The sequence below is a fragment of the Heterodontus francisci genome, unplaced genomic scaffold, assembly GCF_036365525.1.
Source record: "Heterodontus francisci isolate sHetFra1 unplaced genomic scaffold, sHetFra1.hap1 HAP1_SCAFFOLD_1579, whole genome shotgun sequence".
Lineage (NCBI taxonomy): Eukaryota > Metazoa > Chordata > Chondrichthyes > Heterodontiformes > Heterodontidae > Heterodontus > Heterodontus francisci.
Window position 1 is genome coordinate 1 of NW_027141056.1, and position 23,813 is coordinate 23,813.

Here is a 23,813-nt window from a genome sequence, read left to right on the forward strand (position 1 = left end):
TAAACCAGGGCAGGACATATACAGTGAATGGCAGGGCCCTGGGGAGTGTTGTTGAGCAGAGAGACCTTGGGGTGCAAGTACATAGTTCCCTGAAAGTGGCAACACAGGTAGACAGGGTGTTGAAGAAGGCGTATGGCATGCTTGCCTTCATCGGCCGAGGCATTGAGTACAAGAGTTGGGACGTCATGTTACAGTTGTACATAACGTTGGTTAGGCTGCATTTGGAGCACTGTGTGCAGTTCTGGTCGCCGCACTACAGGAAAGATGTGATTAATCTAGAGAGGGTGCAGACAAGATTCACAAGGATGTTGCCTGGTTTGGTGGGCCTGAATTATAAAGAGAGATTGGATAGGCTGGGTCTGTTTTCCCTGGAGCGAAGGAGGCTGAGAGGGGACATGATAGAGGTATATAAAATGATGAGAGGCATAGATAGGGTAGATAGCCAGAGTCTGTTTCCCATGGTAGGGGTGACATGGTAGGGTGGCACAGTGGTTAGCACCGCAGCCTCACAGCTCCAGTGACCTGGGTTCAATTCTGGGTACTGCCTGTGCGGAGTTTGCAAGTTCTCCCTGTGATCGCGTGGGTTTTCGCCGGGTGCTCCGGTTTCCTCCCACAGCCAAAGACTTGCAGGTTGATAGGTAAATTGGCCATTATAAATTGCCCCTAGTATTGGTAGGTGGTAGGAGAATGGTGGGAATGTGGTAGGGAATATGGGATTAGTGTAGGATTAGTATAAATGGGTGGTTGATGGTCAGCACAGACTCAGTGGGCCGAAGGGCCTGTATCAGTGCTGTATCTCTAAATAAATAAAAATTAGAAGGCATAGATTTAAGGTGAGAGGGAGGAAGTTTAAAGGAGATCAAAGGGGTAAATTTTTCACACAAAGAATAGTGGGTATCTGGAATGAGCTGCCTGAGGAGGTGGTGGAGGCAGGAACAGTAGCAACATTTAAGAGGCATCTGGACAGGTATTTGAATGAACAAGGCATTAGAGGGATATGGAATTAATGCAGGCAGGTGGGATTAGTATAGATAGGCATTATGGTCGGCATGGATGCAGTGGGCCGAAGGGCCTGTTTCTATGCTGTGCGACTCTATGATTCTATGACATATTAGCATCCAGATTTTCAAAGGCCTCTATTTTGTTCTACAGATCATTACTTATTGTCCAGGTTTCTGAGGCATAAGGAAAGTGGATAGAATGCAGCATCTTATGAGGTTTTTTTGTAAAAAAGCTTGAGTTTTCTTGTTAACACATCCGTCATCTTCACAAAATTACTTCTGGCTATCTCTATCCTCCTTCTGACTTCTTCATTGCATCTACCATCTTCTGTTATCATTGTCCTAAATAGACAAACTTAACTACTGTTCCAGTGTGACACCATCTACTTCAACCTTCACTCTGGTTTCTTATAATGTATTCCTTCTAACTCCCATTGTTTTTGTCTTTTTGGTGTTTATACTCAACCCATAAACTAAACTTCTAGATTTTACTTGATCTGTGATTTTGTACAGTCTCTTCTGATTCTGTAAATAGTGCCGTGTTGTCAGTATACCTGGGCTATTTTCCACATTGCTGGGTAGATGCCAGTGTTGTAGCTGTACTGGAACAGCTTGGCTAGGGGCACGGCAAGTTCTGGAGCACAGGTCTTCAGTACTATTGTCGGAATATTGTCAGGGCCCATAGCCTTTGCAGTATCCAGTGCCTTTAGTCGTTTATTGATATCACGTGGAGTGAATTGAATTGGCTGAAGACTGGCATCTGTGATGCTGGGGAGCTGAAGAGGAGGCTGAGATGGATCATCAACCCGGCACTTCTGGCTAGAGATAACAGCAAAAGCTTCAGCCTTATCTTTCGCATTGACGTGCTGGGTTCTCCCATCATTGAGATGTTTGTGGAGCCTTCTCCTCTGGTTAGTTGTTTAATTGTCCACCACCAATCATGATTGGATGTGACAGGACTGCAGAGCTTAGATCTCTTAATCTCTCTCTTACTCTCTCTCAACCTATGCATAAAAACGTAAGAACTAGGAGCTGGAGTCAGCCATTCGGCCCCTTGAGTCATTCAATAAGGTCATGGCTGATTGTCTACCTCAACTCCACCTTCCCATCTGATCCACATATCCCTTAATTCCCTTGGTCTTCAAAAATCTATCAACTTCTGTCTTTAATATACTCAACAACTGAGCATCCACAACCTTCTGGGGTAGAGAATTCCAAAGATTCACAACCCTCTGAGTAAAGAACTTTCTCCTCGTCTCAGTTGTAAATGGCTGACTCCTTATCCTGGGACTCTGACTCCTAGTTTGTTTCTTTCTGTTTCTCTTTCCCTCTGCGTTTTCTTTGTCTTCACCAAGTTCTATTCAGAGACTGCCTTTCTCTCTAGCTCTATACCTCTCTCGCTCTCCCTCTCCCATCATTCTTTCTCTCTCGCCTTCTCTCTCTGTCTCTCTAACTCTCTCTTTCTCATTACTCTCTCTCCACTTTCACTGTCTCTCTTACTCCTCAAACACTTCTTCCTGGAAGAATGTTTCTTTTTGGCCCTGGGGGTTCAGATCCACCCGATTCCTTTATTCCAGAGTCAGTATTCCCTTTATTCCTGGGATGTCAGAATATCTGTGATAAGATGGGGCTGCCTCCTCTCCTGCCCTATGTTAATGTTTGTCCGCAGCAGTGAAGGATTGATTTGTTAATACTCTGCTGCTGTGCTCTAGGAATTGTCGGGAGATCTTCATTCACCCCCACTGCAGCTGGCCAGTGCGAATGGGAGCAGTGGCCCAAAGCTATACCACTCGGAGAGCTGTGATGGGGACATGCCATTGGACAGCGCTCGGCTCAAGACTCTCTTCGCCCAGGGGTAGGTCCCCAGCCGCCAAACGGCACCGACTGGAATCCGCCATCTTGGCATGTCCTCCCTGACTGCATGGAACCTCACATCCTGTCAGCAGACAGGAAGTGACAACAACAGGAAGTCCTCTGCTCAATCATGTCATCCGTATTGTTGACATGACAATGTCTGTCTGAATTATTTTCACATTTTACTTCTGCCAAACACTCACCAGTAAATGGAAGATGCTCATTGTGAAATTGCAGTGCCCAATATGGCGGTACTGAGGCACACTGAGCTGAAAGGGCCCACATTCCAACCCTGCGTTGTATCAAATATGCTGATCTCAGCCAGGGCCTGAGTATTAGAAAGGATCAGCCTGGGCTCCCAGTTCTGACCCCAGTGATTCACTGCTGCATGGAGATTGGCTGAGGACAGGAATTCTGATGCCTTCCATGGGTTGAATACCCTGACAATGCATTGACTGGGCTCAAAGATAAAGAAAGAGCCAATTGGGGTAGAACCTAAGGGTGGGTAACGCCCATGGAACCCGTACCCCAGTGAGAGTCAGTGTGTGTGGGACCCATACCCCAGTGAGAGTCAGTGTGTGTGGAACCCGTACCCCAGTGAGAGTCAGTGTGTGTGGGACCCATACCCCAATGAGAGTCAGTGTGTGTGGAACCCGTACCCCAGTGGGAGTCAGTGTGTGTGGAACCCGTACCCCAGTGGGAGTCAGTGTGTGTGGAACCCGTACCCCAGTGAGAGTCAGTGTGTGTGGAACCCGTACCCCAGTGAGAGTCAGTGTGTGTGGGACCCGTACCCCAGTGAGAGTCAGTGTGTGTGGAACCCGTACCCCAGTGAGAGTCAGTGTGTGTGGGACCCGTACCCCAGTGAGAGTCAGTGTGTGTGGCACCTGTACCCCAGTGAGAGTCAGTGTGTGTGGCACCTGTACCCCAGCGAGAGTCAGTGTGTGTGGGACCCGTACCCCAGTGAGAGTCAGTGTGTGTGGAACCCGTACCCCAGTGGGAGTCAGTGTGTGTGGAACCCGTACCCCAGTGAGAGTCAGTGTGTGTGGAACCCGTACCCCAGTGAGAGTCAGTGTGTGTGGCACCTGTACCCCAGTGAGAGTCAGTGTGTGTGGAACCCGTACCCCAGTGAGAGTCAGTGTGTGTGGGACCCGTATCCCAGTGAGAGTCAGTGTGTGTGGGACCCGTACCCCAGTGGGAGTCAGTGTGTGTGGGACCTGTACCCCAGTGGGAGTCAGTGTGTGTGGCACCTGTACCCCAGTGGGAGTCAGTGTGTGTGGAACCCGTACCCCAGTGAGAGTCAGTGTGTGTGGCACCTGTACCCCAGCGAGAGTCAGTGTGTGTGGAACCCGTACCCCAGCGAGAGTCAGTGTGTGTGGGACCCGTATCCCAGTGAGAGTCAGTGTGCGTGGAACCCGTACCCCAGTGAGAGTCAGTGTGCGTCGGACCCATACCCCAGTGAGTGTCAGTGTGTGTGGGACCCGTACCCCAGTGAGTGTCAGTGTGTGTGGGACCCGTACCCCAGTGAGTGTCAGTGTGCGTCGGACCCATACCCCAGTGAGTGTCAGTGTGTGTGGGACCCGTACCCCAGTGGGAGTCAGTGTGTGTGGGACCCGTTCCCCAATGAGAGTCAGTGTGTGTGGAACCCGTACCCCAGCGAGAGTCAGTGTGTGTGGGACCCGTATCCCAGTGAGAGTCAGTGTGCGTGGAACCCGTACCCCAGTGAGAGTCAGTGTGCGTCGGACCCATACCCCAGTGAGTGTCAGTGTGTGTGGGACCCGTACCCCAGTGAGTGTCAGTGTGTGTGGGACCCGTACCCCAGTGAGTGTCAGTGTGTGTGGGTCTGTACCCCAGTGAGAGTCAGTGTGTGTGGGACCCGTTCCCCAGTGAGAGTCAGTGTGTGTGGGACCCGTTCCCCAGTGAGAGTCAGTGTGTGTGGGACCCGTACCCCAGTGAGTGTCAGTGTGTGTCGGACCCGTACCCCAGTGAGTGTCAGTGTGTGTCGGACCCGTACCCCAGTGAGTGTCAGTGTGTGTCGGACCCGTACCCCAGTGAGTGTCAGTGTGTGTGGGTCTGTACCCCAGTGAGTGTCAGTGTGTGTGGGACCCGTACCCCAGTGAGTGTCAGTGTGTGTGGGACCCGTACCTCAGTGAGAGTCAGTGTGTGTGGGACCCGTACCCCAGTGAGTGTCAGTGTGTGTCGGACCCGTACCCCAGTGAGTGTCAGTGTGTGTGGGTCTGTACCCCAGTGAGAGTCAGTGTGTGTGGAACTGTATCTGTTGCTGGTGTGGGGGGATGGGACGGGGATGGGGGTGGGGATGGGACGGTGATCCTACAGCTGCCTGATTTGATTCTTCACTGAAGTTATCTTGGATCCTGGGCAGTTTGCTGGTTGGACAGAGAGTTTAAATTATCCGCGTTGGGCTCAGGCCCTTGGCTGAGTTTGCTGTGAGCTCTTTGTATCCATCTCTCTCTCACTCTTTGCCACCTCTGTCTCCGTGTCTCTGTCTGTCTGTCTTTCTCTCCAGTTCTATTGGGGAATCACAGTGGGAGCTGGAGCTGTTTGCTCTTCAGGAAAGTAATGCCAAGCTAGTGCAGGCACTGCACGAATCAAACATCACCGTCGAACAATGGAAGAAACAACTGACCACTTATAAAGAGGAGACAGAAAAGCTGCGAGACCGGGTGAGGTGGTTGGAACCAGGAGGCTTGGTGGTGGGTTACTGGGGTACATTGGAGGGGGGGTGGGTTCTGGGCTGGGTGTGCGGAGTGGGAATGGGTTTCCCTGTTCTTGCCCCAGTGTTGGTTTGCTCAATCATGAGACTTGCTCTTGGTGCCTGGGCTCAGACTGGGATCTTCCTGCACAATAAGGGTCCGGGGTCATACACAGGGTGAAGCAGCTGTTACTGAAGCAGTGACAATCGCTTGCTGCTGTCTGCAGAAAATCACCTCAACCCCTGAAAACCACAGCCCATTACAGGAGGGAGCGGGGCCCTGCCCACGCCCGCTGCTCCTAGGACCCAGAACCCCTGTTTCCATCTCACCAACTTGTTACCTCCTCCCCAACTTGTTTCCCCCTCTCCCCCCCCTTGTTTCCCCCTCTCTCCACCCCCCTCTCCCCCAGTTGTCTACTGCTCCCCCCGTTGTTCCCCCTCCCCCACCGCTTCCATCCTCCTCCCCCTACTCTGCTCCCTTCAGTGCTGTGAAACAGGCAGGAACATTCTGTTCTGAATTAACAAACTATCTCAGAACTGAGCAGTTAATCATTTCTCATTATTTACTCCCCCTCTCCCTGCCCCCCCTCCCCCCGCCTCCCTCCCTCCCCCCGCCTCCCTCTCCCTCCCTCCCCCCGCCTCCCTCTCCCTCCCTCCCCCCGCCTCCCTCTCCCTCCCTCCCCCCCCCCCGCGTCCCCCCCCCGCCTCCCACTCCCTCCCACCCCCCCCGACTCCCACTCCCTCCCACCCCCCCGCCTCCCTCCCCCCCCCTCCCGCCTCCCACCCTCCCTCCCCCCCCCCGCCTCCCTCTCCCTCCCTCCCCCCCCCCTCCCGCCTCCCACCCTCCCTCCCCCCCCCTCCGCCTCCCTCTCCCTCCCACCCCCCCCCCCCTTTCTCTCTGTGCAGGTTATTGAGTTGGAGTCACAAGGTGAGGCCATTGTCACAGTTGCAACTCAGAACACAGACCTGAGCCAATCAGTGGAAGAGCTTGAGACACTGTTAAAGGAAAAGGAGGAGGTAACCTCCCCTCGCCGACACACTCGGGACAGTAACCTCCCCTCACTAACACACTCGGGACAGTAACCTCCCCTCACTGACACACTCGGGACAGTAACCTCCCCTCGCCGACACACTCGGGACAGTAACCTCCCCTCGCCGACACACTCGGGACAGTAACCTCCCCTCACTGACACACTCGGGACAGTAACCTCCCCTCGCCGACACACTCGGGACAGTAACCTCCCCTCACTGACACACTCGGGACAGTAACCTCCCCTCGCCGACACACTCGGGACAGTAACCTCCCCTCACTGACACACTCGGGACAGTAACCTCCCCTCACTAACACACTCGGGACAGTAACCTCCCCTCACTAACACACTCGGGACAGTAACCTCCCCTCACTAACACACTCGGGACAGTAACCTCCCCTCACTAACTCACTCGGGACAGTAACCTCCCCTCGCCGACACACTCGGGACAGTAACCTCCCCTCGCCGACACACTCGGGACAGTAACCTCCCCTCACTGACACACTCGGGACAGTAACCTCCCCTCACTAACACACTCGGGACAGTAACCTCCCCTCACTAACACACTCGGGACAGTAACCTCCCCTCACTAACTCACTCGGGACAGTAACCTCCCCTCGCCGACACACTCGGGACAGTAACCTCCCCTCACCAACACACTCGGGACAGTAACCTCCCCTCACCAACACACTCGGGACAGTAACCTCCCCTCGCCGACACACTCGGGACAGTAACCTCCCCTCGCCGACACACTCGGGACAGTAACCTCCCCTCGCCGACACACTCGGGACAGTAACCTCCCCTCGCCGACACACTCGGGACAGTAACCTCCCCTCACTAACACACTCGGGACAGTAACCTCCCCTCGCCGACACACTCGGGACAGTAACCTCCCCTCACCGACGCACTCGGGACAGTAACCTCCCCTCGCCGACACACTCGGGACAGTAACCTCCCCTCGCCGACACACTCGGGACAGTAACCTCCCCTCACTAACTCACTCGGGACAGTAACCTCCCCTCACTAACTCACTCGGGACAGTAACCTCCCCTCGCCGACACACTCGGGACAGTAACCTCCCCTCGCCGACACACTCGGGATAGTAACCTCCCCTCACTAACTCACTCGGGACAGTAACCTCCCCTCACTAACTCACTCGGGACAGTAACCTCCCCTCGCCGACACACTCGGGACAGTAACCTCCCCTCGCCGACACACTCGGGACAGTAACCTCCCCTCACTAACTCACTCGGGACAGTAACCTCCCCTCGCCGACACACTCGGGACAGTAACCTCCCCTCACTAACTCACTCGGGACAGTAACCTCCCCTCACTAACTCACTCGGGACAGTAACCTCCCCTCGCCGACACACTCGGGACAGTAACCTCCCCTCGCCGACACACTCGGGATAGTAACCTCCCCTCACTAACTCACTCGGGACAGTAACCTCCCCTCACTAACTCACTCGGGACAGTAACCTCCCCTCGCCGACACACTCGGGACAGTAACCTCCCCTCGCCGACACACTCGGGACAGTAACCTCCCCTCGCCGACACACTCGGGACAGTAACCTCCCCTCACTAACACACTCGGGACAGTAACCTCCCCTCGCCGACACACTCGGGACAGTAACCTCCCCTCACTAACACACTCGGGACAGTAACCTCCCCTCGCCGACACACTCGGGACAGTAACCTCCCCTCACCAACACACTCGGGACAGTAACCTCCCCTCGCCGACACACTCGGGACAGTAACCTCCCCTCGCCGACACACTCGGGACAGTAACCTCCCCTCGCCGACACACTCGGGACAGTAACCTCCCCTCACTAACACACTCGGGACAGTAACCTCCCCTCGCCGACACACTCGGGACAGTAACCTCCCCTCGCCGACACACCCGGGACAGTAACCTCCCCTCGCCGACACACTCGGGACAGTAACCTCCCCTCGCCGACACACCCGGGACAGTAACCTCCCCTCACTAACTCACTCGGGACAGTAACCTCCCCTCACTAACTCACTCGGGACAGTAACCTCCCCTCGCCGACACACTCGGGACAGTAACCTCCCCTCACTAACTCACTCGGGACAGTAACCTCCCCTCGCCGACACACTCGGGACAGTAACCTCCCCTCACTAACTCACTTGGGACAGTAACCTCCCCTCGCCGACACACTCGGGACAGTAACCTCCCCTCACTAACTCACTCGGGACAGTAACCTCCCCTCGCCGACACACTCGGGACAGTAACCTCCCCTCACTAACTCACTCGGGACAGTAACCTCCCCTCACTAACTCACTCGGGACAGTAACCTCCCCTCACTAACTCACTCGGGACAGTAACCTCCCCTCGCCGACACACTCGGGACAGTAACCTCCCCTCACTAACTCACTCGGGACAGTAACCTCCCCTCACTAACTCACTCGGGACAGTAACCTCCCCTCACTAACTCACTCGGGACAGTAACCTCCCCTCGCCGACACACTCGGGACAGTAACCTCCCCTCGCCGACACACTCGGGACAGTAACCTCCCCTCGCCGACACACTCGGGACAGTAACCTCCCCTCACCAACTCACTCGGGACAGTAACCTCCCCTCACTAACTCACTCGGGACAGTAACCTCCCCTCACTGACACACTCGGGACAGTAACCTCCCCTCACTAACTCACTCGGGACAGTAACCTCCCCTCACTATCTCACTCGGGACAGTAACCTCCCCTCACTAACTCACTCGGGACAGTAACCTCCCCTCACTATCTCACTCGGGACAGTCACCTCCCCTCACTAACTCACTCGGGACAGTAACCTCCCCTCGCCAACACACTCGGGACAGTAACCTCCCCTCGCCGACACACCCGGGACAGTAACCTCCCCTCACTAACACACTCGGGACAGTAACCTCCCCTCACTAACTCACTCGGGACAGTAACCTCCCCTCGCCGACACACCCGGGACAGTCACCTCCCCTCACTAACTCACTCGGGACAGTAACCTCCCCTCGCCGACACACTCGGGACAGTAACCTCCCCTCACTAACGCACTCGGGACAGTAACCTCCCCTCGCCGACACACTCGGGACAGTAACCTCCCCTCACTAACGCACTCGGGACAGTAACCTCCCCTCGCCGACACACTCGGGACAGTAACCTCCCCTCACTAACACACTCGGGACAGTAACCTCCCCTCGCCGACACACTCGGGACAGTAACCTCCCCTCACTAACACACCCGGGACAGTAACCTCCCCTCACTAACTCACTCGGGACAGTAACCTCCCCTCACTAACGCACTCGGGACAGTAACCTCCCCTCACTAACTCACTCGGGACAGTAACCTCCCCTCACTAACGCACTCGGGACAGTAACCTCCCCTCGCTAACGCACTCGGGACAGTAACCTCCCCTCGCCGACACACCCGGGACAGTAACCTCCCCTCACTAACTCACTCGGGACAGTAACCTCCCCTCGCCGACACACTCGGGACAATAACCTCCCCTCACTAACTCACTCGGGACAGTAACCTCCCCTCACTAACTCACTCGGGACAGTAACCTCCCCTCGCCGACACACTCGGGACAGTAACCTCCCCTCGCCGACACACTCGGGACAGTAACCTCCCCTCACTAACTCACTCGGGACAGTAACCTCCCCTCACTAACGCACTCGGGACAGTAACCTCCCCTCGCCGACACACTCGGGACAATAACCTCCCCTCACTAACTCACTCGGGACAGTAACCTCCCCTCACTAACTCACTCGGGACAGTAACCTCCCCTCGCCGACACACTCGGGACAGTAACCTCCCCTCACTAACTCACTCGGGACAGTAACCTCCCCTCGCCGACACACTCGGGACAGTAACCTCCCCTCGCCGACACACTCGGGACAGTAACCTCCCCTCACTAACGCACTCGGGACAGTAACCTCCCCTCGCCGACACACTCGGGACAGTAACCTCCCCTCACTAACTCACTCGGGACAGTAACCTCCCCTCGCCGACACACTCGGGACAGTAACCTCCCCTCACTAACTCACTCGGGACAGTAACCTCCCCTCACTAACTCACTCGGGACAGTAACCTCCCCTCACTAACTCACTCGGGACAGTAACCTCCCCTCGCCGACACACTCGGGACAGTAACCTCCCCTCACTAACTCACTCGGGACAGTAACCTCCCCTCACTAACTCACTCGGGACAGTAACCTCCCCTCACTAACTCACTCGGGACAGTAACCTCCCCTCACTAACTCACTCGGGACAGTAACCTCCCCTCACTAACTCACTCGGGACAGTAACCTCCCCTCACTAACTCACTCGGGACAGTAACCTCCCCTCACTAACTCACTCGGGACAGTAACCTCCCCTCGCCGACACACTCGGGACAGTAACCTCCCCTCGCCGACACACTCGGGACAGTAACCTCCCCTCACTAACTCACTCGGGACAGTAACCTCCCCTCACTAACGCACTCGGGACAGTAACCTCCCCTCGCCGACACACTCGGGACAGTAACCTCCCCTCACTAACTCACTCGGGACAGTAACCTCCCCTCGCCGACACACTCGGGACAGTAACCTCCCCTCACTAACTCACTCGGGACAGTAACCTCCCCTCACTAACTCACTCGGGACAGTAACCTCCCCTCACTAACTCACTCGGGACAGTAACCTCCCCTCACTAACTCACTCGGGACAGTAACCTCCCCTCACTAACTCACTCGGGACAGTAACCTCCCCTCGCCGACACACTCGGGACAGTAACCTCCCCTCACTAACTCACTCGGGACAGTAACCTCCCCTCGCCGACACACTCGGGACAGTAACCTCCCCTCGCCGACACACTCGGGACAGTAACCTCCCCTCACTAACTCACTCGGGACAGTAACCTCCCCTCACTAACGCACTCGGGACAGTAACCTCCCCTCGCCGACACACTCGGGACAGTAACCTCCCCTCACTAACTCACTCGGGACAGTAACCTCCCCTCGCCGACACACTCGGGACAGTAACCTCCCCTCACTAACTCACTCGGGACAGTAACCTCCCCTCACTAACTCACTCGGGACAGTAACCTCCCCTCACTAACTCACTCGGGACAGTAACCTCCCCTCGCCGACACACTCGGGACAGTAACCTCCCCTCACTAACTCACTCGGGACAGTAACCTCCCCTCACTAACTCACTCGGGACAGTAACCTCCCCTCACTAACTCACTCGGGACAGTAACCTCCCCTCACTAACTCACTCGGGACAGTAACCTCCCCTCGCCGACACACTCTGGACAGTAACCTCCCCTCGCTAACGCACTCGGGACAGTAACCTCCCCTCGCCGACACACTCGGGACAGTAACCTCCCCTCGCTAACGCACTCGGGACAGTAACCTCCCCTCGCCGACACACTCGGGACAGTAACCTCCCCTCGCCGACACACTCGGGACAGTAACCTCCCCTCGCCGACACACTCTGGACAGTAACCTCCCCTCGCCGACACACTCGGGACAGTAACCTCCCCTCGCCGACACACTCGGGACAGTAACCTCCCCTCGCCGACACACTCGGGACAGTAACCTCCCCTCGCCGACACACTCGGGACAGTAACCTCCCCTCACTAACTCACTCGGGACAGTAACCTCCCCTCACTAACTCACTCGGGACAGTAACCTCCCCTCGCCGACACACTCGGGACAGTAACCTCCCCTCGCCGACACACTCGGGACAGTAACCTCCCCTCACTAACACACTCGGGACAGTAACCTCCCCTCGCCGACACACTCGGGACAGTAACCTCCCCTAGCCGACACACTCGGGACAGTAACCTCCCCTCGCCGACACACTCGGGACAGTAACCTCCCCTCGCCGACACACTCGGGACAGTAACCTCCCCTCACTAACACACTCAGGACAGTAACCTCCCCTCGCCGACACACTCGGGACAGTAACCTCCCCTCGCCGACACACTCGGGACAGTAACCTCCCCTCACTAACTCACTCGGGACAGTAACCTCCCCTCACTAACACACTCAGGACAGTAACCTCCCCTCGCCGACACACTCGGGACAGTAACCTCCCCTCGCCGACACACTCGGGACAGTAACCTCCCCTCGCCGACACACTCGGGACAGTAACCTCCCCTCACTAACTCACTCGGGACAGTAACCTCCCCTCACTAACACACTCGGGACAGTAACCTCCCCTCGCCGACACACTCGGGACAGTAACCTCCCCTCGCCGACACACTCGGGACAGTAACCTCCCCTCGCCGACACACCCGGGACAGTAACCTCCCCTCACTAACTCACTCGGGACAGTAACCTGCCCTCACTAACTCACTCGGGACAGTAACCTCCCCTCACTAACTCACTCGGGACAGTAACCTCCCCTCGCCGACACACTCGGGACAGTAACCTCCCCTCACTAACTCACTCGGGACAGTAACCTCCCCTCGCCGACACACTCGGGACAGTAACCTCCCCTCACTAACTCACTCGGGACAGTAACCTCCCCTCGCCGACACACTCGGGACAGTAACCTCCCCTCACTAACTCACTCGGGACAGTAACCTCCCCTCGCCGACACACTCGGGACAGTAACCTCCCCTCACTAACTCACTCGGGACAGTAACCTCCCCTCACTAACTCACTCGGGACAGTAACCTCCCCTCACTAACTCACTCGGGACAGTAACCTCCCCTCGCCGACTCACTCGGGACAGTAACCTCCCCTCACTAACTCACTCGGGACAGTAACCTCCCCTCACTAACTCACTCGGGACAGTAACCTCCCCTCGCCGACACACTCGGGACAGTAACCTCCCCTCACCGACACACTCGGGACAGTAACCTCCCCTCGCCGACACACTCGGGACAGTAACCTCCCCTCGCCGACACACTCGGGACAGTAACCTCCCCTCGCCGACACACTCGGGACAGTAACCTCCCCTCACCAACACACTCGGGACAGTAACCTCCCCTCACTGACACACTCGGGACAGTAACCTCCCCTCACTGACACACTCGGGACAGTAACCTCCCCTCACTAACTCACTCGGGACGGTAACCTCCCCTCACTATCTCACTCGGGACAGTAACCTCCCCTCACTAACTCACTCGGGACAGTAACCTCCCCTCGCCAACACACTCGGGACAGTAACCTCCCCTCACTAACACACTCGGGACAGTAACCTCCCCTCGCCGACACACCCGGGACAGTAACCTCCCCTCACTCACGCACTCGGGACAGTAACCTCCCCTCGCTAACGCACTCGGGACAGTAACCTCCCCTCACTGACACACTCGGGACAGTAACCTCCCCTCACTAACTCACTCGGGACAGTAACCTCCCCTCACTAACACACTCGGGACAGTAACCTCCCCTCGCCGACACACTCGGGACAGTAACCTCCCCTCACTATCTCACTCGGGACAGTAACCTCCCCTCACTAACTCACTCGGGACAGTAACCTCCCCTCGCCAACACACTCGGGACAGTAACCTCCCCTCGCCGACACACTCGGGACAGTAACCTCCCCTCACTCACGCACTCGGGACAGTAACCTCCCCTCGCTAACGCACTCGGGACAGTAACCTCCCCTCACTAACTCACTCGGGACATTAACCTCCCCTCACTAACACACTCGGGACAGTAACCTCCCCTCGCCGACACACTCGGGACAGTAACCTCCCCTCACTAACTCACTCGGGACAGTAACCTCCCCTCGCCGACACACTCGGGACAGTAACCTCCCCTCACTAACTCACTCGGGACAGTAACCTCCCCTCACTAACTCACTCGGGACAGTAACCTCCCCTCACTAACTCACTCGGGACAGTAACCTCCCCTCACTAACTCACTCGGGACAGTAACCTCCCCTCGCCGACACACTCGGGACAGTAACCTCCCCTCACTAACACACTCGGGACAGTAACCTCCCCTCACTAACTCACTCGGGACAGTAACCTCCCCTCACTAACGCACTCGGGACAGTAACCTCCCCTCGCTAACGCACTCGGGACAGTAACCTCCCCTCACTGACACACTCGGGACAGTAACCTCCCCTCACTAACTCACTCGGGACAGTAACCTCCCCTCGCCGACACACTCGGGACAGTAACCTCCCCTCGCCGACACACTCGGGACAGTAACCTCCCCTCGCCGACACACTCGGGACAGTAACCTCCCCTCGCCGACACACTCGGGACAGTAACCTCCCCTCGCCGACACACTCGGGACAGTAACCTCCCCTCGCCGACACACTCGGGACAGTAACCTCCCCTCACTAACTCACTCGGGACAGTAACCTCCCCTCGCCGACACACTCGGGACAGTAACCTCCCCTCACCAACTCACTCGGGACAGTAACCTCCCCTCGCCGACACACTCGGGACAGTAACCTCCCCTCACTAACACACTCGGGACAGTAACCTCCCCTCACTAACTCACTCGGGACAGTAACCTCCCCTCGCCGACACACTCGGGACAGTAACCTCCCCTCACTAACTCACTCGGGACAGTAACCTCCCCTCGCCGACACACTCGGGACAGTAACCTCCCCTCGCCGACACACTCGGGACAGTAACCTCCCCTCGCCGACACACTCGGGACAGTAACCTCCCCTCGCCGACACACTCGGGACAGTAACCTCCCCTCACTAACTCACTCGGGACAGTAACCTCCCCTCACTAACGCACTCGGGACAGTAACCTCCCCTCGCCGACACACTCGGGACAGTAACCTCCCCTCGCCGACACACTCGGGACAGTAACCTCCCCTCACTAACTCACTCGGAACAGTAACCTCCCCTCACTAACTCACTCGGAACAGTAACCTCCCCTCGCCGACACACTCGGGACAGTAACCTCCCCTCACTAACTCACTCGGGACAGTAACCTCCCCTCACTAACTCACTCGGGACAGTAACCTCCCCTCACTAACTCACTCGGGACAGTAACCTCCCCTCGCCGACACACTCGGGACAGTAACCTCCCCTCGCCGACACACTCGGGACAGTAACCTCCCCTCACTAACTCACTCGGGACAGTAACCTCCCCTCACTAACTCACTCGGGACAGTAACCTCCCCTCGCCGACACACTCGGGACAGTAACCTCCCCTCGCCGACACACTCGGGACAGTAACCTCCCCTCACTAACACACTCGGGACAGTAACCTCCCCTCGCCGACACACTCGGGACAGTAACCTCCCCTCACTAACTCACTCGGGACAGTAACCTCCCCTCACTGACACACTCGGGACAGTAACCTCCCCTCACTAACTCACTCGGGACAGTAACCTCCCCTCACCAACACACTCGGGACAGTAACCTCCCCTCACTAACTCACTCGGGACAGTAACCTCCCCTCACCAACACACTCGGGACAGTAACCTCCCCTCACGAACTCACTCGGGACAGTAACCTCCCCTCGCCGACACACCCGGGACAGTAACCTCCCCTCACTAACTCACTCGGGACAGTAACCTCCCCTCGCCGACACACTCGGGACAGTAACCTCCCCTCGCCGACACACTCGGGACAGTAACCTCCCCTCGCCGACACACTCGGGACAGTAACCTCCCCTCACTAACTCACTCGGGACAGTAACCTCCCCTCACCAACACACTCGGGACAGTAACCTCCCCTCGCCGACACACTCGGGACAGTAACCTCCCCTCACTAACTCACTCGGGACAGTAACCTCCCCTCACCAACACACTCGGGACAGTAACCTCCCCTCGCCGACACACTCGGGACAGTAACCTCCCCTCGCCGACACACTCGGGACAGTAACCTCCCCTCACTAACTCACTCGGGACAGTAACCTCCCCTCGCTGACACACTCGGGACAGTAACCTCCCCTCGCCGACACACTCGGGACAGTAACCTCCCCTCGCCGACACACTCGGGACAGTAACCTCCCCTCACTAACTCACTCGGGACAGTAACCTCCCCTCGCCGACACACTCGGGACAGTAACCTCCCCTCGCCGACACACTCGGGACAGTAACCTCCCCTCGCCGACACACTCGGGACAGTAACCTCCCCTCGCCGACACACTCGGGACAGTAACCTCCCCTCACTAACTCACTCGGGACAGTAACCTCCCCTCACCAACACACTCGGGACAGTAACCTCCCCTCGCCGACACACTCGGGACAGTAACCTCCCCTCGCCGACACACTCGGGACAGTAACCTCCCCTCACTAACTCACTCGGGACAGTAACCTCCCCTCGCCGACACACTCGGGACAGTAACCTCCCCTCACCAACGCACTCGGGACAGTAACCTCCCCTCGCCGACACACTCGGGACAGTAACCTCCCCTCGCCGACACACTCGGGACAGTAACCTCCCCTCGCCGACACACTCGGGACAGTAACCTCCCCTCACTAACTCACTCGGGACAGTAACCTCCCCTCGCCGACACACTCGGGACAGTAACCTCCCCTCGCCGACACACTCGGGACAGTAACCTCCCCTCGCCGACACACTCGGGACAGTAACCTCCCCTCGCCGACACACTCGGGACAGTAACCTCCCCTCACTAACTCACTCGGGACAGTAACCTCCCCTCGCCGACACACTCGGGACAGTAACCTCCCCTCGCCGACACACTCGGGACAGTAACCTCCCCTCGCCGACACACTCGGGACAGTAACCTCCCCTCGCCGACACACTCGGGACAGTAACCTCCCCTCGCCGACACACTCGGGACAGTAACCTCCCCTCACTAACTCACTCGGGACAGTAACCTCCCCTCGCCGACACACTCGGGACAGTAACCTCCCCTCGCCGACACACTCGGGACAGTAACCTCCCCTCGCCGACACACTCGGGACAGTAACCTCCCCTCGCCTACACACTCGGGACAGTAACCTCCCCTCGCCTACACACTCGGGACAGTAACCTCCCCTCACTAACTCACTCGGGACAGTAACCTCCCCTCGCCGACACACTCGGGACAGTAACCTCCCCTCGCCGACACACTCGGGACAGTAACCTCCCCTCGCCGACACACTCGGGACAGTAACCTCCCCTCACTAACTCACTCGGGACAGTAACCTCCCCTCACTGACACAATCGGGACAGTAACCTCCCCTCGCCGACACACTCGGGACAGTAACCTCCCCTCGCCGACACACTCGGGACAGTAACCTCCCCTCGCCGACACACTCGGGATAGTAACCTCCCCTCACCAACACACTCGGGACAGTAACCTCCCCTCACTAACTCACTCGGGACAGTAACCTCCCCTCACCGACACACCCGGGACAGTAACCTCCCCTCACTAACTCACTCGGGACAGTAACCTCCCCTCACCAACACACTCGGGACAGTAACCTCCCCTCACTAACTCACTCGGGACAGTAACCTCCCCTCGCCGACACACTCGGGACAGTAACCTCCCCTCACCAACACACTCGGGACAGTAACCTCCCCTCGCCGACACACTCGGGACAGTAACCTCCCCTCACTAACGCACTCGGGATAGTAACCTCCCCTCACTAACTCACTCGGGACAGTAACCTCCCCTCGCCGACACACTCGGGACAGTAACCTCCCCTCGCCGACACACTCGGGACAGTAACCTCCCCTCACTAACTCACTCGGGACAGTAACCTCCCCTCGCCGACACACTCGGGACAGTAACCTCCCCTCACTGACACACTCGGGACAGTAACCTCCCCTCGCCGACACACTCGGGACAGTAACCTCCCCTCACCGACACACTCGGGACAGTAACCTCCCCTCGCCGACACACTCGGGATAGTAACCTCCCCTCGCCGACACACTCGGGACAGTAACCTCCCCTCGCCGACACACTCGGGACAGTGACCTCCCCTCGCCGACACACTCGGGACAGTAACCTCCCCTCACTAACTCACTCGGGACAGTAACCTCCCCTCACTAACTCACTCGGGACAGTAACCTCCCCTCACTAACTCACTCGGGACAGTAACCTCCCCTCACTAACTCACTCGGGACAGTAACCTCCCCTCACTAACTCACTCGGGACAGTAACCTCCCCTCACTAACTCACTCGGGACAGTAACCTCCCCTCACTAACTCACTCGGGACAGTAACCTCCCCTCACCGACACACTCGGGACAGTAACCTCCCCTCACTCACGCACTCGGGACAGTAACCTCCCCTCGCCGACACACTCGGGACAGTAACCTCCCCTCACTAACACACTCGGGACAGTAACCTCCCCTCACTAACTCACTCGGGACAGTAACCTCCCCTCGCCGACACACTCGGGACAGTAACCTCCCCTTGCCGACACACTCGGGACAGTAGCCTCCCCTCACTAACACACTCGGGACAGTAACCTCCCCTCACTGACACACTCGGGACAGTAACCTCCCCTCACTAACTCACTCGGGACAGTAACCTCCCCTCGCCGACACACTCGGGACAGTAACCTCCCCTTGCCGACACACTCGGGACAGTAGCCTCCCCTCACTAACACACTCGGGACAGTAACCTCCCCTCACTGACACACTCGGGACAGTAACCTCCCCTCGCCGACACACTCGGGACAGTAACCTCCCCTCACTAACACACTCGGGACAGTAACCTCCCCTCGCCGACACACTCGGGACAGTAACCTCCCCTCACTAACTCACTCGGGACAGTAACCTCCCCTCACCAACACACTCGGGACAGTAACCTCCCCTCGCCGACACACTCGGGACAGTAACCTCCCCTCACTAACTCACTCGGGACAGTAACCTCCCCTCACCAACACACTCGGGACAGTAACCTCCCCTCGCCGACACACTCGGGACAGTAACCTCCCCTCGCCGACACACTCGGGACAGTAACCTCCCCTCACTAACTCACTCGGGACAGTAACCTCCCCTCGCCGACACACTCGGGACAGTAACCTCCCCTCGCCGACACACTCGGGACAGTAACCTCCCCTCGCCGACACACTCGGGACAGTAACCTCCCCTCACTAACTCACTCGGGACAGTAACCTCCCCTCGCCGACACACTCGGGACAGTAACCTCCCCTCGCCGACACACTCGGGACAGTAACCTCCCCTCGCCGACACACTCGGGACAGTAACCTCCCCTCGCCGACACACTCGGGACAGTAACCTCCCCTCGCCGACACACTCGGGACAGTAACCTCCCCTCACTAACTCACTCGGGACAGTAACCTCCCCTCGCCGACACACTCGGGACAGTAACCTCCCCTCACTAACTCACTCGGGACAGTAACCTCCCCTCGCCGACACACTCGGGACAGTAACCTCCCCTCGCCGACACACTCGGGACAGTAACCTCCCCTCACTAACTCACTCGGGACAGTAACCTCCCCTCGCCGACACACTCGGGACAGTAACCTCCCCTCACTGACACACTCGGGACAGTAACCTCCCCTCGCCGACACACTCGGGACAGTAACCTCCCCTCGCCGACACACTCGGGACAGTAACCTCCCCTCGCCGACACACTCGGGACAGTAACCTCCCCTCGCCGACACACTCGGGACAGTAACCTCCCCTCGCCGACACACTCGGGACAGTAACCTCCCCTCGCCGACACACTCGGGACAGTAACCTCCCCTCGCCGACACACTCGGGACAGTAACCTCCCCTCACTAACTCACTCGGGACAGTAACCTCCCCTCGCCGACACACTCGGGACAGTAACCTCCCCTCACTAACTCACTCGGGACAGTAACCTCCCCTCGCCGACACACTCGGGACAGTAACCTCCCCTCGCCGACACACTCGGGACAGTAACCTCCCCTCGCCGACACACTCGGGACAGTAACCTCCCCTCGCCGACACACTCGGGACAGTAACCTCCCCTCGCCGACACACTCGGGACAGTAACCTCCCCTCGCCGACACACTCGGGACAGTAACCTCCCCTCGCCGACACACTCGGGACAGTAACCTCCCCTCGCCGACACACTCGGGACAGTAACCTCCCCTCGCCGACACACTCGGGACAGCACCCGGGGCAACTGAATCAGACACTTCCAAGAGTGTATGGAGCATAAACATGAGCCCAGACCAGTCGAGGCGAAAGGCCTGATGGTGGATGTCCTGCTGTTTGTGTTAGCATTTCTGTGCTGCTGTCTCCCCGAGCCGCTGATCTTTTTGTTTCTCTCAGGAGATCCGGTTGTTGAGGAGCCAAAAATCTGATGTGTGCGACTTAGAAAATGACCGGGAGGAGGCACTGCTGAGACTGCAGGTATGACAGGGCTGGGGGAGCAGTTTGTATCCCAGTCCCAGTTCACATCCTCCGAGGACTCTGTGGGCCCCGGGAGCGGAGCCGTCCTGTGGGCCCCGGGAGTGGACCCGGGAGCGAGCCGTCCTGTGGGCCCCGGGAGTGGACCCGGGAGCGGAGCCATCCTGTGCGCCCCGGGAGTGGACCCGGGAGCAGAGCCGTCCTGTGGGTCTGGATGGAGCGGGACTGGCCTGTGGATCTGGATGGAGCGGGACTGGCCTGTGGGTCTGGAGGGAGCGGGGCCGGCCTGTGGGCCCCGGGAGCGGAGCCGTCCTGTGGGTCTGGAGGGAGCGGAGCCGGCCTGTGGGTCTGGAGGGACTGGAGCAGGCCTGTGGGCCCTGGGAGCGGAGGCGGCCTGTGGGCCCCGGGAGCGGAGGCGGCCTGTGGGCCCCGGGAGCGGAGGCGGCCTGTGGGCCCCGGGAGCGGAGGCGGCCTGTGGGCCCCGGGAGCGGAGGCGGCCTGTGGGCCCCGGGAGCGGAGGCGGCCTGTGGGTCTGGAGGGAGCTGGAATTGATTGAATCCCAATTGACTTTTGACCATTTTCCTCAGGAAGTTGAGAGTCGGAATGCCGATCTGGAGCAGCAGCTGCAGGATGTAGAGCAAACACTGCTCGACTGTGTGAATGATCGAGAGAGAATCCAGTGTAATGCCAGGAAGCTGCTGGATATCCTGGATGTCAAGCTCTACGAATTGAACGATTTGCGACATGGTTTAGCGAAAATTGCTGAGAAAGATGAAAAATCTTGAAGAGTATGTCTGGCCTTGGTGTGATACTGATGGCAGTTCTCCTTGTTTCCTGGAACTCCCTCACTCACAGCAATGCTTCAATTGCTTCCATCACTGCCCCACAACCATCGCTAAAACTTCACTTAAATCCACTTCCGTTTCACCGAGGCCTGAGTAAGATGAGGAAACAGGATCCGAGCAGAACTGACCTCCCAATTATTTCTGTGAATCAGCATTTCATGCGAAACCAGTAGCTACAATGCAGGCTTGTTCCAGCAATAGCTTAGTCTCCCTTCCCACTAAAGCAGCAATCCAGTTACCCACTGCTCACAACCACAGCTCTGCAATTCTTCCGTCAAACTCTTATCCAATTCTCTGATATGCCCCACACCCCTCACTGTAACACTCTGATATCTCCCACACACCTCACTGTAACACTCTGATATCTCCCACACCTCTCACTGTAACACTCTGATATATCCCACACCCCTCACTGTAACACTCTGATATACCCCACATCCCTCACTGTAAACACACTGATATATCCCACACCCCTCACTGTAACACACTGATATATCCCACACCCCTCACTGTAACACTCTGATATACCCCACACCCCTCACTGCAACACACTGATATATCCCACACCCCTCACTGTAACACTCTGATATATCCCACACCCCTCACTGTAACACTCTGATATACCCCACACCCCTCACTGCAACACACTGATATATCCCACACCCCTCACTGTAACACTCTGATATACCCCACACCCCTCACTGTAACACACTGATATATCCCACACCCCTCACTGTAACACTCTGATATATCCCACACCCCTCACTGTAACACTCTGATATATCCCACACCCCTCACTGTAACACTCTGATATATCCCACACCCCTCACTGTAACACTCTGATATATCCCACACCCCTCACTGTAACACTCTGATATATCCCACACCCCTCACTGTAACACACTGATATACCCCACACCCCTCACTGTAACACTCTGATATACCCCACACCCCTCACTGCAACACACTGATATATCCCACACCCCTCACTGTAACACTCTGATATACCCCACACCCCTCACTGTAACACACTGATATATCCCACACCCCTCACTGTAACACTCTGATATATCCCACACCCCTCACTGTAACACTTTGATATATCCCACACCCCTCACTGTAACACACTGATATACCCCACACCCCTCACTGTAACACTCTGATATACCCCACACCCCTCACTGTAACACACTGATATATCCCACACCCCTCACTGTAACACTCTGATATACCCCACACCCCTCACTGTAACACACTGATATACCCCACACCCCTCACTGTAACACTCTGATATATCCCACCCCCCTCACTGCAACACTCTGATATATCCCACACCCCTCACTGTAACACTCTGATACACCCCACACCCTTCACTGTTACACTCTGATATACCCCACACCCCTCACTGTAACACACTGATATATCCCACACCCCTCACTGCAACACTCTGATATACCCCACACCCCTCACTGCAACACTCTGATATACCCCACACCCCTCACTGCAACACTCTGATATACCCCACACCCCTCACTGTAACACACTGATATACCCCACATCCCTCACTGTAACACTCTGATATACCCCACACCCCTCACTGTAACACACTGATATATCCCACACCCCTCACTGCAACACTCTGATATACCCCACACCCCTCACTGCAACACACTGATATACCCCACATCCCTCACTGTAACACTCTGATATACCCCACACCCCTCACTGTAACACACTGATATATCCCACACCCCTCACTGCAACACTCTGATATACCCCACACAACTCACTGTAACACTCTGATATATCCCACACCCCTCACTGCAACACTCTGATATACCCCACACCCCTCACTGTAACACACTGATATATCCCACACCCCTCACTGCAACACTCTGATATACCCCACACAACTCACTGTAACACTCTGATATATCCCACACCCCTCACTGCAACACTCTGATATACCCCACACCCCTCACTGCAACACTCTGATATACCCCACACCCTTCACTGTAACACACTGATATACCCCACATCCCTCACTGTAACACTCTGATATACCCCACACCCCTCACTGTAACACACTGATATATCCCACCCCCTCACTGTCAGACTCTGAAATATCCCAGCCCCCTCACTGTCAGACTCTGAAATATCCCACC

At 57.0% G+C, this 23,813-nt stretch overlaps 1 protein-coding gene across 1 annotated transcript in view; it reads left to right on the top strand.

The window, feature by feature from the left end:
• Positions 1-1,753: 1,753 nt before the first annotated feature.
• Positions 1,754-23,813, top strand: part of LOC137361896 (homer protein homolog 3-like) — a gene marked incomplete at its 5' end in the record, with an annotated part of 36,314 nt that continues 14,254 nt past the window's right edge. The window contains 6 exons of the mRNA XM_068026500.1: positions 1,754-1,912; positions 2,714-2,856; positions 5,380-5,536; positions 6,472-6,582; positions 20,726-20,806; positions 21,391-21,591. Coding sequence (XP_067882601.1) covers positions 1,754-1,912; positions 2,714-2,856; positions 5,380-5,536; positions 6,472-6,582; positions 20,726-20,806; positions 21,391-21,588 — 849 coding nt within the window. The remainder of the gene's footprint in view (positions 1,913-2,713; positions 2,857-5,379; positions 5,537-6,471; positions 6,583-20,725; positions 20,807-21,390; positions 21,592-23,813) is intronic.